Source organism: Phytophthora infestans, genomic scaffold, assembly GCF_000142945.1.
Source record: "Phytophthora infestans T30-4 supercont1.22 genomic scaffold, whole genome shotgun sequence".
NCBI lineage: Eukaryota > Oomycota > Peronosporomycetes > Peronosporales > Peronosporaceae > Phytophthora > Phytophthora infestans.
This window is the reverse complement of record NW_003303737.1, coordinates 1,087,157-1,100,860: the sequence shown is the minus strand read 5'-3', so window position 1 is coordinate 1,100,860 and position 13,704 is coordinate 1,087,157. Positions and strand designations below refer to the sequence as shown.

Here is a 13,704-nt window from a genome sequence, read left to right as displayed (position 1 = left end):
ATTAAACCAGCCACACTTTCTTGAATCTTTTTATCAATCAGTTCAGTTTTCGTCTTGGGCTTTGAGTTGCTGCGGGTGCGATTGCAGTGTACGGAGTCATTGTGTTGCGAAGCGGGCCAGTAGATGGCGCGATTCCAGTCGTGAGACGCTGTTCTTGCTTCTCGATACGTCGCTGCTCGCGGAAGTGTGCGGCTACGATCTCCACGTCCGATCTCTCCTGTAGTAGCGTCGAGGACTGAAGTTTTCTCTGCTGATGTAGTTGCTGCATTTGAAGCAACTTCCTGGCGTCGTACGTCTGACGCAGGATCGTCTCAGCTTGACGCAGCGTCTCCTTCTCCTGTCTCTTAATCGCTCTTCTCATGACGACGGCGTCTCGCATTTCTTCTTCAATTTCCTCGTCAGATTCCGACCTGGTCTCCTTCATGCCAACGTTATTAGACTTTTGATTCGAGTCGAACTCAAACTGCTCCAGACGAGCGACTTGGGGCGCCGAGTAGTCGATCGCTGCTAGTTTCAGCCACTCGCGTTGCAATCCACGGCGTCCTACATCTCGAGCAACGTGCAACAACGTTTGTAGTGCTGGCACTACACTTTTCAGAGCTGCTTCGGCTGGGTGAGACCCTCCCATGACTGTACGCGCTATCGCCGCCACTTGACCTGGTATCACCCCTCCGGGACGTTCGTCAAGACAAAGAAGCAGCTCCACAATGTGCAGCACTCCTTGTTGGGCAAAGGCGAACGCCTTCAGCTGTGTGTTCATACGGTCTCGAGCTTGACTCTTGTCTAGTTGCTGTGCGTGTAGAGCTCCTTCCAGGCGATCTCGTAGTCGCTGACGGCGTTCTGTAATGTCGCCAGGACCCGACACTCGAAGACGCGATGCCAACGCGTTATGCGCCTGTTGCTCGCGCGCTAACCGAGCGCTTTCAGTCCGTAATTCCGCCTCAATCTCGCGCAGTCTAGCGGTGCTCTCTCTGTACGACTGAAAGCGATCCAGCACCACGTTCAGATCCACTTCTCCAGTCTCACGTAGCACACGCGCGTACTGTCCTTCGTAGACGGCAAACAGCGTCTCCCGTCTGTTTTCATCCGCATCGTCCACCAACACATTGTAGCTCTCACGCCGCTGCATTTTTCCTGCCACTCGCCCCCTCGTCATCGCAGCCGAGGCGCTTGTCAGTGACCTACTCGTGACTTTCGATCCGTCCGCTCTAGTGCCAATAAACCTCAAGAGTTCATCGCGTCGACGATCCGCATCGTTTCGTCTCTGAGTGATCACTAACCGGGAAGCCAATTCATCTCGATACGACTCGATAATAGGAAGAGCGCTTCGTTTGAAACCCGCGCGCTTGTCGTGTAGCGCACAAAGTTGCTGCTGTGTGTGTCGGTTCTTGTCGGACTCAACTTTGATGCGATTTCGACACAACGTTCGCTCTCGATGAGCCGCTCTCTTCCTCTCGGCCAGCAGATCCGCGTTTGCCTCCAAGTATCGGACTTGCTGCTCCAGACGCTCGTGCAGGTAGCGCAGACGCTTCTTGTACGCGTCTTGGTGTGCGATTTCGAGTTTCAGATTCGAGACGATTTCTGGTTTCGCGTTGGACGATGGAGAAGCGCTTTCAGTACTTGAGGAGAAGGCGTGAAGATGTCGCTGTGCAAGACTAAGCTCTTCTTCGCGACGAGTGATCGTGGCGTGTAGCTCATGAAGTTGGCGCTGCGCCTCGAGCGTCACTTGTCGCTGCTCGTCGATCTCGTCACGTACCACACGCTGCACTACCGAGTTATGACGCGTTGGCGCTTGAGGTCCAGGTTGTCGCCATAGCTGCATCGAGACGTTGCATGGTCGTGGCCTTGGACTGGTGACGACTGAAGTCGATGGAGGCCGTGGGTGTCGACTGGACCGAGGACGTTGCGAAGATTTGGGCTTCGAGTTGTCCGACGTTCGAGCTGCAACCAGTTTGCGGTTTGAAGACGGGAAGATACCGGCAGATTTGGGTCGGCCGCTTCCTCGTCCCGGTGGAGCTGCGACGACTCCTAGTGACGCCATCAAGTTTTCTTTGACAGCGTCGAGATGAGTCAAAGAGCGATGAAACCACGCGTATTAATATATTTCTACAGGTAGAGTTCATGTTCAAGACCAGATTACTATTTTTACTGATAGGATTTCGTAGATATGCACTGGCCTTCCTCTCCCCAATTGTTTCCTTCACTTGAGTCCTTCGTAGAGTTTATAGATCTGCTGCTGGAAGAAAGCCTTGAGTTGGGGGCGCTTGAGTTTGAACGTGGGGGTGATCAGGCCTTGCTCCAGAGAGAACGGCTCGGGGTGGAAGTGCACGCTCTTGACGAGTTCAAAGCCGCGCAGTTGTGCCTCCTTGGCGACTCGAGCCATGTCTGCACGTACCGCCTTCTGGAACTCTGGGCTGTTCACCACCCTCGCACTGGAAGCATCCGCCCCACTCAGTCCATGCTCCTTGGCCCAAGCCTGCGCCACTTCTGGATCAGGCACCAGCACACCGACCAGACAACTCTGAAGCGAGTCACCGTAGGCGAAGAGCTGAGCCACGTACTTGCTCTTGGCGTAGATGTTCTCGATCTTCTCTACCGCGACATACTCACCTTGAGCCAACTTGAAGATGTTCTTCTTCCGGTCGATGATACTGAGTGTACCGTCGGCATTCCAGCAGCCAATGTCGCCTGTGTGGAACCACCCACGGTCATCCATAGCCTCTCGAGTCTTCTCAGGCTCCTTGTAGTACCCAGCGAAGACCGTAGGACCGCGCACACAGATCTCTCCTCGTGGACGAGGCTTGTCGTGACTCGTGTAGCCCATTTCAGGCACGTCCTCCAGCTGCACTTGTCCGTACATGAGAGGCGCTCCAACGTGCGGCCCCATGGGCATGTCAACACCACCCACAGCCACAGCAGCAGCCGTCTCGCTCAGTCCGTAGCCCTCGGCGACGTCACAGCAGAAGACAACCTTCATAAACTCCTTCACTTCCGCACTCAGCGGCGCCGAGCCCGAGAAAATGAGACGCACACGCCCACCAAGAGCCAAGCGAACCTTGAAAAACACCAAAGCGTCCCACAACGCGTGGGTCTTGTGACCGTCAGGAAGGCCCGCGAGTTTAGCTGCAAGCGCACGATCGAACAGGATCTTCTTGAGTCCTCCGGCAGCTGCCACTCCCTGTGTGATCTTGTCATAGACGCGGTTAAACAGTCTCGGCGCTGAGACGAAGACTGTCGGCTTGAGCTCCGCTAGATCGTCCATGAGCAGAAGCAGATCGCCCTGGTAGAAGCCTGCAGACGCGCCGTGAGCCTGGAGAACCCCCAAGACAGCGCGCTCAAACACGTGAGCTAGCGGCAGATACGAGCAGTGCACGTCCGTGGGGAGAATGTGCATCCGGTTGCACATCTGTCGGACCACGTACGCGTAGTTCCTCTGCAGTAAGATGACTCCCTTGGGGTCTCCTGTGGTTCCGGAAGTATAGCAGAGTGTGGACACGTCTGTGGGCAGTGGAGGGTCGGCAGGTTGCGGGTCCGCCTCGCCCAGAAGCTCCAGTTCGTGGAGACTCCGCAGCTCGATGTTCTTCTCTGTGGCCTGTTGCAGCTGCTTCTCCGTGACGGGTTCGAACTGAATGACGATCTTTAAGGAAGGGCAGGCGGCTACACAGTCCAGGACTACCTCGAACTGCTTCTCGCCGCAGAACAAAACCCTCAAGTCGGTGTGGTTGACGATGAAGGGCACTGCATCGGGTCCCAGCGTGTCGTACAGCGGCACAAGCACGTAGCTCATGCGGTCGCACGCGTGGGAGACTAGACACCATTCGAGTTGATTCTTCGAGAAGACCCCCACCATGTCTTGACGCTTCAAGTGACCCACAGCCTTCAGGCCGCTGGCCACGCGCTCCATGCGCGTCTTGATCTGGCTGTACGTGAGCCACTCGTAGGCTCCGGCTTTGCCTGTGTCAGGGTCAATGACGCGGCGACCGTAGAGCGGTCGGTTGCCGTTCTCGATGTTGCAGCCGGCGAGGAAGTTGTGGTACAGTGTCATCTCCTCTTCGTTGATCGGGTCTTTGTCGGGCACAGTGTAGGCAGGACCGTGGGTGGCATCGCGCGTGTTGGGCACCTCGACGGTGTAGCGTTTGCCAGTGTAGGAATCAAAGTCCGTCTGGCTCATTGGAAGCTCGGAGCTGCTGCCTGCACCCATGTTAGAAACGAGAAGAGGAAAGGCAACGCGCGGTAGCCGATATCTTGAAGACTGCGCGACGGCCGCAACCTCGAGAGTTGACGTTGTGTGCGCCACGTTAATTCAAGTTTGGTGTACTGTACTATACGTCAGCTTTCGACGCTTATAGGATAAAACATACCCAAATAGAAGGCCGTTTGTCGACGCTACTGTATTTAGCTTTGAGCGATAAAATTTCAATTTTGAGTGACCAGCGAGCGTCGCTACGAGGTACTGGAGGAAACAGGAAGTATTTTCGCGCTTTTGTAGCCGGGCTACAAGCCAATGATGCACGCAAAAAAAATCGAATCCTTACTATTTATTTCAAAAGCAAAAATGACCATCAGCAATTTATTAAACAGGTACAATTTTGATTACTGGTACTGTAATAAGGTCCACCAGCGTACCGTTTTTTAAGCCATTTTTTTAAAATACCGATTAAAAACATTTTAAACGGTCTAGTATCGAGGTTTGCATTTTTAAACCATTAGATAAATTACCATTCTATGAGCTGATGGATATAAACGTTCGCTTGTACTGTACAGCATCACCGAAGCGAAGAAGGGCACAATTTCGACCAGATACAAACAAAATCTAGAGCGACCGATCCAGCTGTAGTTTTTGTAACGCGTGATTCCTCTGCAGATAATCTATCTGAAACTCGTGAGACTGTCGTCTTCGATCATACAGTACTTGCCTGAAATGCATGTACAAGTAAATGTAGCTCAGCAAATTGTAGAACCATAATTGGGGGCCACCCATAATTCTTCGACGTATTCTTTTTACATCTATTAACGTCCGTATAAAAAACGAAGAGTCACGGTTGTAATCCGTTTTGTCCGCCGAACTAATCAACTGGGGTTGGCAGCTGAGTTCTGAACGGGGCTCGACATTTAACCTCTGTAAGGCGATCTTTGGTGGTGTGACTCGATCGTGGATGCTTGCCATTGAAGGAAATAAAACAGTAGCACAAGAGGCACAACGCAATTCTCGAAGTATGAAGATCGACCCCATTTCCGATAATTTCGGCGGAAATGGGGTCGATCTTCATACAGTTTCGGCGTCCTTGTATTAATAGTTGGCAGCACAGAAGTGACAGTTTTGCTCCTGCCACCAACGGTTTCTGTTACAGCAGCCCAGCCCTGTGATGATGGCAGCCCTTCGGCTTTTTAATACCGAAGGATTCTGAAAATAATCCATCGTTTCTTTTACAGTACATGTACACTGTAAGCTGTTCGCCGAAGCACCGTATTTTCAGCAATGATTGTATTACATGTATTCTGCTTGGTATGATGAACATGTACAGTACAGTACTTGGCACTGCCAATGGCAGATCCAACTTGAAGTGCGTACCGTATATTTTAATTTCCACAATCGACTAACCACAGGGCGTAAGCTTTCGCCAAGATTTCGCCTCCATCATGTACTACATGTACAGTACATGTACCGGTATCCACAACGTGTAGTACACACGTGCGTGTCTCGACCGCCGGCCACGCAGCAATCCCCGGCTCGTCATTCTTCATTTCCCAAGCAACACCAAGTTATTAACTCCACAGAATCTATCCATTTCCATCCATTCGCCACCTGAAGCATGGGCTCTGCACAAAGCACCAGCGGTTCGCTGGCGGACGTGGACTTTGAGTCCTACACGGGCAAACGCTACACCGTCGAGGTGCCCGACACACGTGACGCCAATCACGGCCCGGCCTACGAGGTCCCGGACAAAGAACCTGTGAGCGAAGACGAGATGACGCTGCACACAACTTCCTCATCGGCTGCAGCGTCGAGGACGGCAATCGGCCGTGCTACGGACAGCGCACTATCGACCCCAGCACAGGCAAGGCTGGAGCGTACGAGTGGTTCACGTACAACCAGGTCAAGACGCGCATGGATCATGTCGCCAGCGGTATGGTTTCCATCCTTGGCCTCAAGCGGCAGGACAAGGTTGGCATCTTTTGCAAGAACCAGGTCGAGTGGTGTCTTGCGAATCACGCGTGCGACCGCATGAGTTACGTCGTGGTGCCGCTGTACGACACTCTAGGCCCAAATGCCGTACCCTTTGTGATCAACCACACCGATTTGAAGGTTTTATTCTGCGGCTCGAAGCAGTTCGATGTCATCATGAACTGCATTTCGAACTGTCCGTCAGTGAAAACCGTCGTCATGGTTGACGCCATTACCGACGAGCAGAGGCGCCTCGCTGCAGCCAACGACGTCGAGCTCAAGACGTTCGAGGAGATCGAAGAGAAGGGCAAGCAAGAGCCGCATCCAGCAGATCCACCACTCCCAACTGACATCTCTACGCTCTGCTACACTTCCGGTACTGTAGGTGACCCGAAGGGTGTCGTTCTGCTGCAGCGCAACTTCACGTACGCCGCACGCCAAGCCAGCAACCGACTCAAAATTTACCCGTGGGATCGTCACATTTCGTACTTGCCGCTGGTGCACGTACTGGAGCGTGTAGTGCTAGCGTTAATGCACCTGAATGGTGCGTCTGCAGGCTTCTACCAGGGCGATCTGCGTCTCCTGATGGACGACATTAGCGAGCTCCAGCCGACAGTCTTCGTGACGGTACCACGACTTGTAAACCGCGTGTACGACAAGATCACGCAAGGTGCTGAGGCTGCTGGGGGCCTCAAGAAGATGATTTTCGATAGGGCCATCGCCTCGAAACTTGCTGGCGTGGAGGAAGGGCGCAAAACTCACGCGTTGTGGGACCGTTTAGTGTTCAACAAGCTTCGCCAGGCGTTGGGCGGCAACGTGCGTCTGATCTTCTCGGGTTCAGCTCCTATGAGCGCCGACGTCAAGAAGTTCATGCAGGCAATTTCCTGCTGCGAGGTCGTCGAAGGCTACGGACTGAGTGAATCTGCTGCTGCAGTTTGTGTGGGCGCCATTGACATGCCGACGGAGTCGCACGTGGGCTCTCCGGTCATGTACTGCCAAGTTCAGCTGGAAGACGTGCCCGAAATGGGCTACACGAGTCACGACAAACCTCGTCCAAGAGGTGAGATCCTCGTCAAAGGCCCCGAGATGTTCACGGAATACTACGAAAACCCGGAGATGACGCGAGAAGGAGCGTGGATGGTTCCACACTGGCGACATTGGCTGTTGGAATGCTGACGGTACGCTCAGTATCATTGACCGTAAGAAAAACATCTTCAAGCTCGCACAGGGCGAATACGTCGCGGCCGAGAAGATCGAGAACGCGTAAGCCACTTGCAAGTACGTGGCACAGATCTTTGTGTACGGAGACTCGTTGAAGAGCTGCTTGGTTGGTGTCGTAGTGCCCGACGCGGAGGTGGTTAAGCTGTGGGCTCTGGAGCACAAGGAATCGAGCGGTGAAGACGCCACAAAGGGCGAGATCTTGCAGAATGCCGAGTTCCAGAAGGACGTGCGTGAGGACATAGAACGTGTGGCGGCAGAGGCGAAGCTGAGGGGCTTCGAGCGCGTCAAGAACGTGCACTTCCACCCGAAGCAGTTCACGTCGGATGACGACCTGGTGACGCCGACATTCAAGCTGAAGCTGCCACAGCTGAAGGCCTACTTCCAGTCGCAGATCGACGAGCTCTACCGCGGGCTGTAGGGCCTTTTAAACGGGTTAGAATTCTAGTGGCTTTATAGTGAACTACTTCTCACTCCAAAATGACGAGCTCAGCGAGTGCTGGCACAGCTTTATTTTATTAATAAAGTATTCAACAGCTCGCAGCTCGAAAGAAAATACCTACTTTTTAGGAGTGGGTATAGACGATTTGCAAGAAAATGGGACTGAGTTTAACTTTCCGTATGGAAATTTATCAGACTCGAAAGATGATAGGGCATTTAAGTAACCCATTGAAACCTAAACCCAAAACGTGGAGGCTAAACCCTAAGCAAGAATATTCCTCAGTAGAAAGCTTTCCATCCCTTAAGAACTAATTTAACATTCACTATCATGAGATGGGGTTCTATCATCATCAGCATCATCAAGTCTCAACTGTCTTCAGCTTCTTTTCCTTCGAGCTCCAATAGTACTGATGCTGCAATACCGAACATACCGGATTTTTTTTCTTGGGTGGCCGCACTGTATGGTACCGGAATGTCCATTGTCATAAGGGTACATGTACCGGTACAAAGTGAACTCATCCAGAGTGACCAGAAAACTTTCGTATGATAAAACATAGCTAGCGTATCGGCAAGTGCCTGAGGTTTGTTATAAGAAAGTTATTATTTATCCAGATGCAGTTGCCACCTGGGAGAAGAAACCGTGCTGTGCCTGAACAAAATCAGCGCGAACTCGTGAGGTTTACGCACCAAGCTGTGCTTTGGAAACGATGGCCGGCCCCAGGGAAAAATGGGATCTTCATGCAAACCATACTAAAGCTGTTCGTGGTGGGGTGCAGCACACTTTGAGGTTTCCATGAGGGTACGGTACAGTGTTCAGGCCACCAGGTGATAATGTCCACAGCGTCCTCAAATCTTGAGGCAGGACAGTTCTGCCATCATCACCATCGTAGCACCACTCCGACCCCATCGCAAAGATAACGCGTGACAAGAGTCATACGACTGTCGTATGACTCTTGTCGTATTACGACACGAGTCGTGTGGCTTAGAATGGTATTCAAAACAGACAATAGCTTACATGTACTGGTACCGGTAGGCTACCGGCGGTAGCACGTGTTGCTGTTCATTTTTAAACTCGCAACACTTCCGCACAGCCCCCCCACTACCATCACTTCCGTCATTCAACTTCGGCTAACAATGCGCGTATGCTACGTCCTGCTCGCAACTGCGGCTATCTTGCAAGTCCACAGCGAGATGGTGTCGGCATTGACGGACTCGAAACAGAACCAAGTCGGCGCAGACGCGTCGGTTCCCTCACCTTGGAGTCTCTGTACATCACATGACCGAGGGTTCGTCGCCTGAACATCTTGGGCGGTGTCGCGTCTTTTCGACGGACGATTATCCGCAACTATGGAGAACTCACTACACCACAATTACCCCTGTCGCAATGGAAGCCACGGTACTGGTGCCCGTTGTGACATTTCTTCATTCTCCAATCGCCACCACTCAGATTGCCAGCAAGTGTATCCGATTGGGTGATATTATTATCTTATTGTAATGGGTTGTTAGTAGTACTATGGAATGTATAGTATTGTAATGAATAAACAGGCAGATGTAGGACGGATGTGGAAGCTTCTAGAAGCTTCCATCCGTCTGAACTGCGGGGGAGGCACTTTTCTTTTCTTTTGGCGCGCTCTCCCCCAAGCTCCCCTGACTTCGATAAACCAGTAGCACTTGTTGGTCCCAGCAACCTGACAACAAAGAGCCCATGCCGACGAACGCGCAGCTTCAAGCCGAGATCGACCGGCTGAATCAAGCGATGGCGGAACGCACACGAGTGCCCAGCAACCTGCCCAAATTTCATGGCAAGAGGGGGGAAGACGTGCGCGAATGGCTGTTCAAGGTCGAGAACGCCTGCCGCATTAACGGAATCGCAATCGACAACGCGAGCCCACGAATACCAGGAATCGCCGGGTCGGCGATGGAGAAACCGGCTTTGGGGTGGTTCCTGCACTGGGCTTCGACGACGCGAGTGGAAGAGCACACGTGGGGGATTTTCCGTGAGCATGTGCTCCAACACTTTGAGGCGTCGAACTACCAGTCAGTGCTACGAGATAAGCTCCAGCGTCTGAAGCAGACAGCGGATATCGAGACGTACAACGGTGAATACTCAGCCCTCATCTTTCGAGTCGAAGGCATGAGCGTGCTTGACCAAGTCCTGCTCTACGCAAACGGTCTCAAGCCTCGCACGCGAAGCTACGTGAAGCTCGAGAATCCTGAGACACTGAGTAGCGCCATGGACTTAGCTGTCAAGTTTGAGGTGACTCACTTTGTGGAGGACGCTAGTGAGCGCAAGGTTCGTCATGAGAAGACGAAGACCTCTAATGAGCAACCTCAAGACAACAAGAAAACGTTCAAAGGAAAACCATTCCGAGGAAAGGGACGGTTTAAGCCGAGCTCGAATTTGAAGAGCAAGGAGACTCGTACCTGCCACTTCTGCAACAAACCTGGCCACATCAAAGCCAACTGCTTTGCGTGGAAGAAGGAGCAAGGGAAGCAGGGAAACGAGAAGCCACGACAGTGAAAGAGGGTCCTGTCGTGGAAGAGAAAGTAACCGGAGCAGTTAAGTTTGATAATGTCAGCCTTAATGTTCTGTGTGAAAACCCTCTAGTCTACAAGTCACGTCCACTGTTCGCCGTCGGCGGTGAAATCAGTGTGGCTGGCAAGATGAAGAAAACATCGAAAATGCTTCTAGACTGTGGTGCAACCACGATCTACGTGTCGAAGCGGTGGGTAGAAGAACACCAGCTGAAGACAACGAAGTTCAGCGACAAGAACATTCGAGTCAAGCTACGAGACAATCAGATTGTGGAGGCCCAGCTAGAGGTGCTACCTCTACGTATCCTTGTCGCCGGAATCGACGAGGCGTATGAATGCGTCGCAGCTGTCTACGCGATACCTGAAGAGTTTGACTGCATCCTTGGAATACCTTTCTTTGAGGACATGCAACCACAGATCGACTGGAGACGTCGACGAATCGAAGGAACAATAGAGAGAACTTTGCGCTGGGAACGAGCGGGTGAAACCTGTGGGCAATTGAGATAGGCGGACCGGTGATTGCCTCCGGGCTTCGGAGATCTGTCGGGGCGAAAGGCCTGTCGGCGAAAAGACCCGATTCCTGTCGAGGTGCCGCGCTGGAAACGGGTGTGAAGTCCGCGGTCAATCCCGTTCACGACTCAGAGCAGAGTGAGACCCCACGAGTTGCTTGCGAGCGACTGGAAGACGCGTCAGCTGGAAAGGGTTCAGCAGACGAAGACGAGAGGAAGTCATCGAGACGCGACGGTACTGCTGCTGGGAGCAGCGATACCAGGGGAAGAGATTCCGTCGTGGAAAAGATGTTCACGATGGGAATCACAGATGAAGCTGGTATACAAACCAAGTTCATCACGAGAAAGAAACTGCGAAAGTTCCTGAGAATCAAGACCAAGTCGATCGAAGAACCAGACTTCATGTTGGTTCTGACGAACGAAATGATCAAAAACGTCGCTCGATCCTTGGAGCGGCGAGACCAACCCGACAATATCGGAACTGCAAAAGCTCAACGTTATCTGGAGACAGACTGGCAAAGTTTCCAGGCAAACCCTGCCTTTGACTTGCTGACGAAGTACAAGGACACGGTGTTCCAACCTGAACTCCCTGAAGGTCTTCCGGAGAAGCGTGAAATCGAGCACAGGATCGACGTGAAAGATCCCAACCTTGCGATGTACCGGAAACAGTGGCGACAGTCACCTGAGCAGCAACGTGAGATCGTGCTCTGGGTCATAGACATGGTGAAGAAGAAACTTATCCGAATAAGCATCAGCCCACACGCGGCGCCAACCTTCTGCGTCCGGAAACCAGTTGGGTGGCGGATTGTTCACGATTATCGGTACTTGAACTCTAATACGATACGGCAGGGCATACCGATGACAAGGAAAGAAGACATACTGGACGCCATGGCCGGAGGGTACTGGTTTTCAACGATGGACTTGATGTCCGCGTATTATCAAGTTCGAATGCGTGCCGAAGATATCAAGTTCACAGCATTCCAGGCGCCCAACGGACTCTGGGAGTACCTGGTACTGCCAATGGGAGTCTGCAACGCGCCAGCGACGATGCATCGATTGACGTCGAAACTCTTTCGCGATCTGGAGAACACGAAGTCGTTCTACGACGACATCTACATCTTCACGAAGACACAGAAGATTGAAGATCACTTGGAAGCTCTCCGCAAAACATTGGACATCTTGCGAGACAACAAGTTATACGTGAAGCTGTCCAAGTGCGTCTTCTGTGCCGACGAGATTCCATGCCTTGGAGATTTTGTTGGGAGAAACGGCGCGCGGATGGATCCAGATAAGGTGCAGACCATCAAGGACTGGCCAATTCCAAGAACGCAAGAGAAGCTTCACAGCTTCCTCGGCTTAACTGGATACGTCCAACGATTCTGCCCAGACTACGCGAAACTGACAGCAAGTATGTTTACTTTGCTCAAGAAGAAGTCCAAGCGCAATGCGAAGATTCGTTTCGACGAAGAGCAGTCGAAGAACTTCAAGGAGCTGAAGAAACGGCTGTGCAATCCACCAGTGTTGCACTTGCCCGATTTCAATCAGCCTATGCATTTGCGTAAGGATGCTAGCAAGTTTGCAGTCGGGGGAGTCCTGTTCCAGGTTGTCGATGGTGTTGAGCTACCCATTGTTTACACCAGTAGAAAGATGAAATCAGCGGAACTCAATTACCCGACGCAGCAGCAAGAACTTCTGGCAATTGTTCACGCGCTGGCAGCTTTCCGTATTTACTGCTTAGACAAGCCACCAATCGTGGAAACGGATCACAAGAGTCTTGAAGGTCTCTTTACTCAAAAGATGGCGAAGTGTCGTCTCGCGCGCTGGTACGATATCCTCGCGGAGTATCAGCCAGCGTTCTCATACCTTCCAGGTGCGAAGAACGGAATCGCAGACGCGCTTAGCCGAAGACCAGACTTGCAACCGGAGACGAAGTACTTTCATGACTTGAGTGTGACCAGCTTCAATGATGCGTCCTTCAGTTTAGCAGTCAGCGAGGTGACCACTGACAGCGAGTTGATAGCCAAGATCAAAAAAGCGTACAAGAGAGATCGAGAAGCAAAAGCGATTTTTACAGCAATCCAGCGGCGTGCAGATAGCCAGCAGGCGAAAGCCAGGCGACAACAGAAGAAACAGTATCGCTGCTATTCGGAAGACAACGGTTTGCTGTGGTACCAGACTCCATCCGACGATAGTCCACGTATCGTAGTGCCCAACGATGTGAAGTTGAGGCAGGTGGTCATCAGTGAGTGTCACGACTCCAACTACGGGGGACATCCGGGACGTACCTGACACTGGCTAGGAGGTGGTACTGGACCAAGATGTCGAAGTCAATCCAATCGTACATTGCCGACTGTGAGCCTTGTAGACGGAACAAACCGAGGCTAACGAAGCCACCGGGACTGCTGGAACCATTACGTGTTCCCGACGAACGGTGGAGATCGATTTCGATGGACTTCATCACTGACTTACCACGAACAAAACATATTCCATCTGGGTCGTCGTCGACCGACTGACAAAGCGATGTCACTTTGTACCGACTACGAAGAAGGTAGACGCCGAAGGCGTTGCCCGGCTCTTCATCGACCATATCTGGAAACTTCATGGAATGCCAACAAGCATCGTGTCCGACAGAGACAGGAAGTTCGTTTCGACGTTTTGGCAGCACGTTTTCAAATCAATCGGAACAACGCTCAAGATGACAGTAGCACATCGAGCTCAAGAAGACGGCCAGACGGAGCGGATGAACAGGACACTTGAGGAATATTTGCGGTGCTTCGTGGGCCCTGTTCAAGACGACTGGGATATCCATCTTGCCAACGCTGAGTTCGCAGTGAA

The 13,704-nt window shown here is 52.2% G+C and overlaps 3 protein-coding genes across 3 annotated transcripts; 1 reads left to right on the top strand and 2 right to left on the bottom strand.

The window, feature by feature from the left end:
* Positions 1-37: 37 nt before the first annotated feature.
* On the bottom strand, positions 38-2,041 carry PITG_11657 (uncharacterized protein; the record flags this gene model as incomplete). The annotated part of the gene is made up of 1 exon (XM_002901151.1): positions 38-2,041. The coding sequence occupies one exon, from the start codon at positions 2,039-2,041 to the stop codon at positions 38-40; it is 2,004 nt and encodes a 667-aa protein (XP_002901197.1).
* Positions 2,042-2,099: 58 nt separating this feature from the next.
* On the bottom strand, positions 2,100-4,242 carry PITG_11656 (long-chain-fatty-acid-CoA ligase, putative; the record flags this gene model as incomplete). Its single annotated transcript, XM_002901150.1, has 1 exon — positions 2,100-4,242. The coding sequence occupies one exon, from the start codon at positions 4,199-4,201 to the stop codon at positions 2,201-2,203; it is 2,001 nt and encodes a 666-aa protein (XP_002901196.1).
* Positions 4,243-6,109: 1,867 nt separating this feature from the next.
* On the top strand, positions 6,110-7,805 carry PITG_11655 (long-chain-fatty-acid-CoA ligase, putative; the record flags this gene model as incomplete). The annotated part of the gene is made up of 4 exons (XM_002901149.1): positions 6,110-6,563; positions 6,609-7,237; positions 7,299-7,403; positions 7,446-7,805. 4 exons carry the CDS (start codon positions 6,110-6,112, stop codon positions 7,803-7,805), a joined length of 1,548 nt encoding a protein of 515 aa, XP_002901195.1.
* Positions 7,806-13,704: the final 5,899 nt, after the last annotated feature.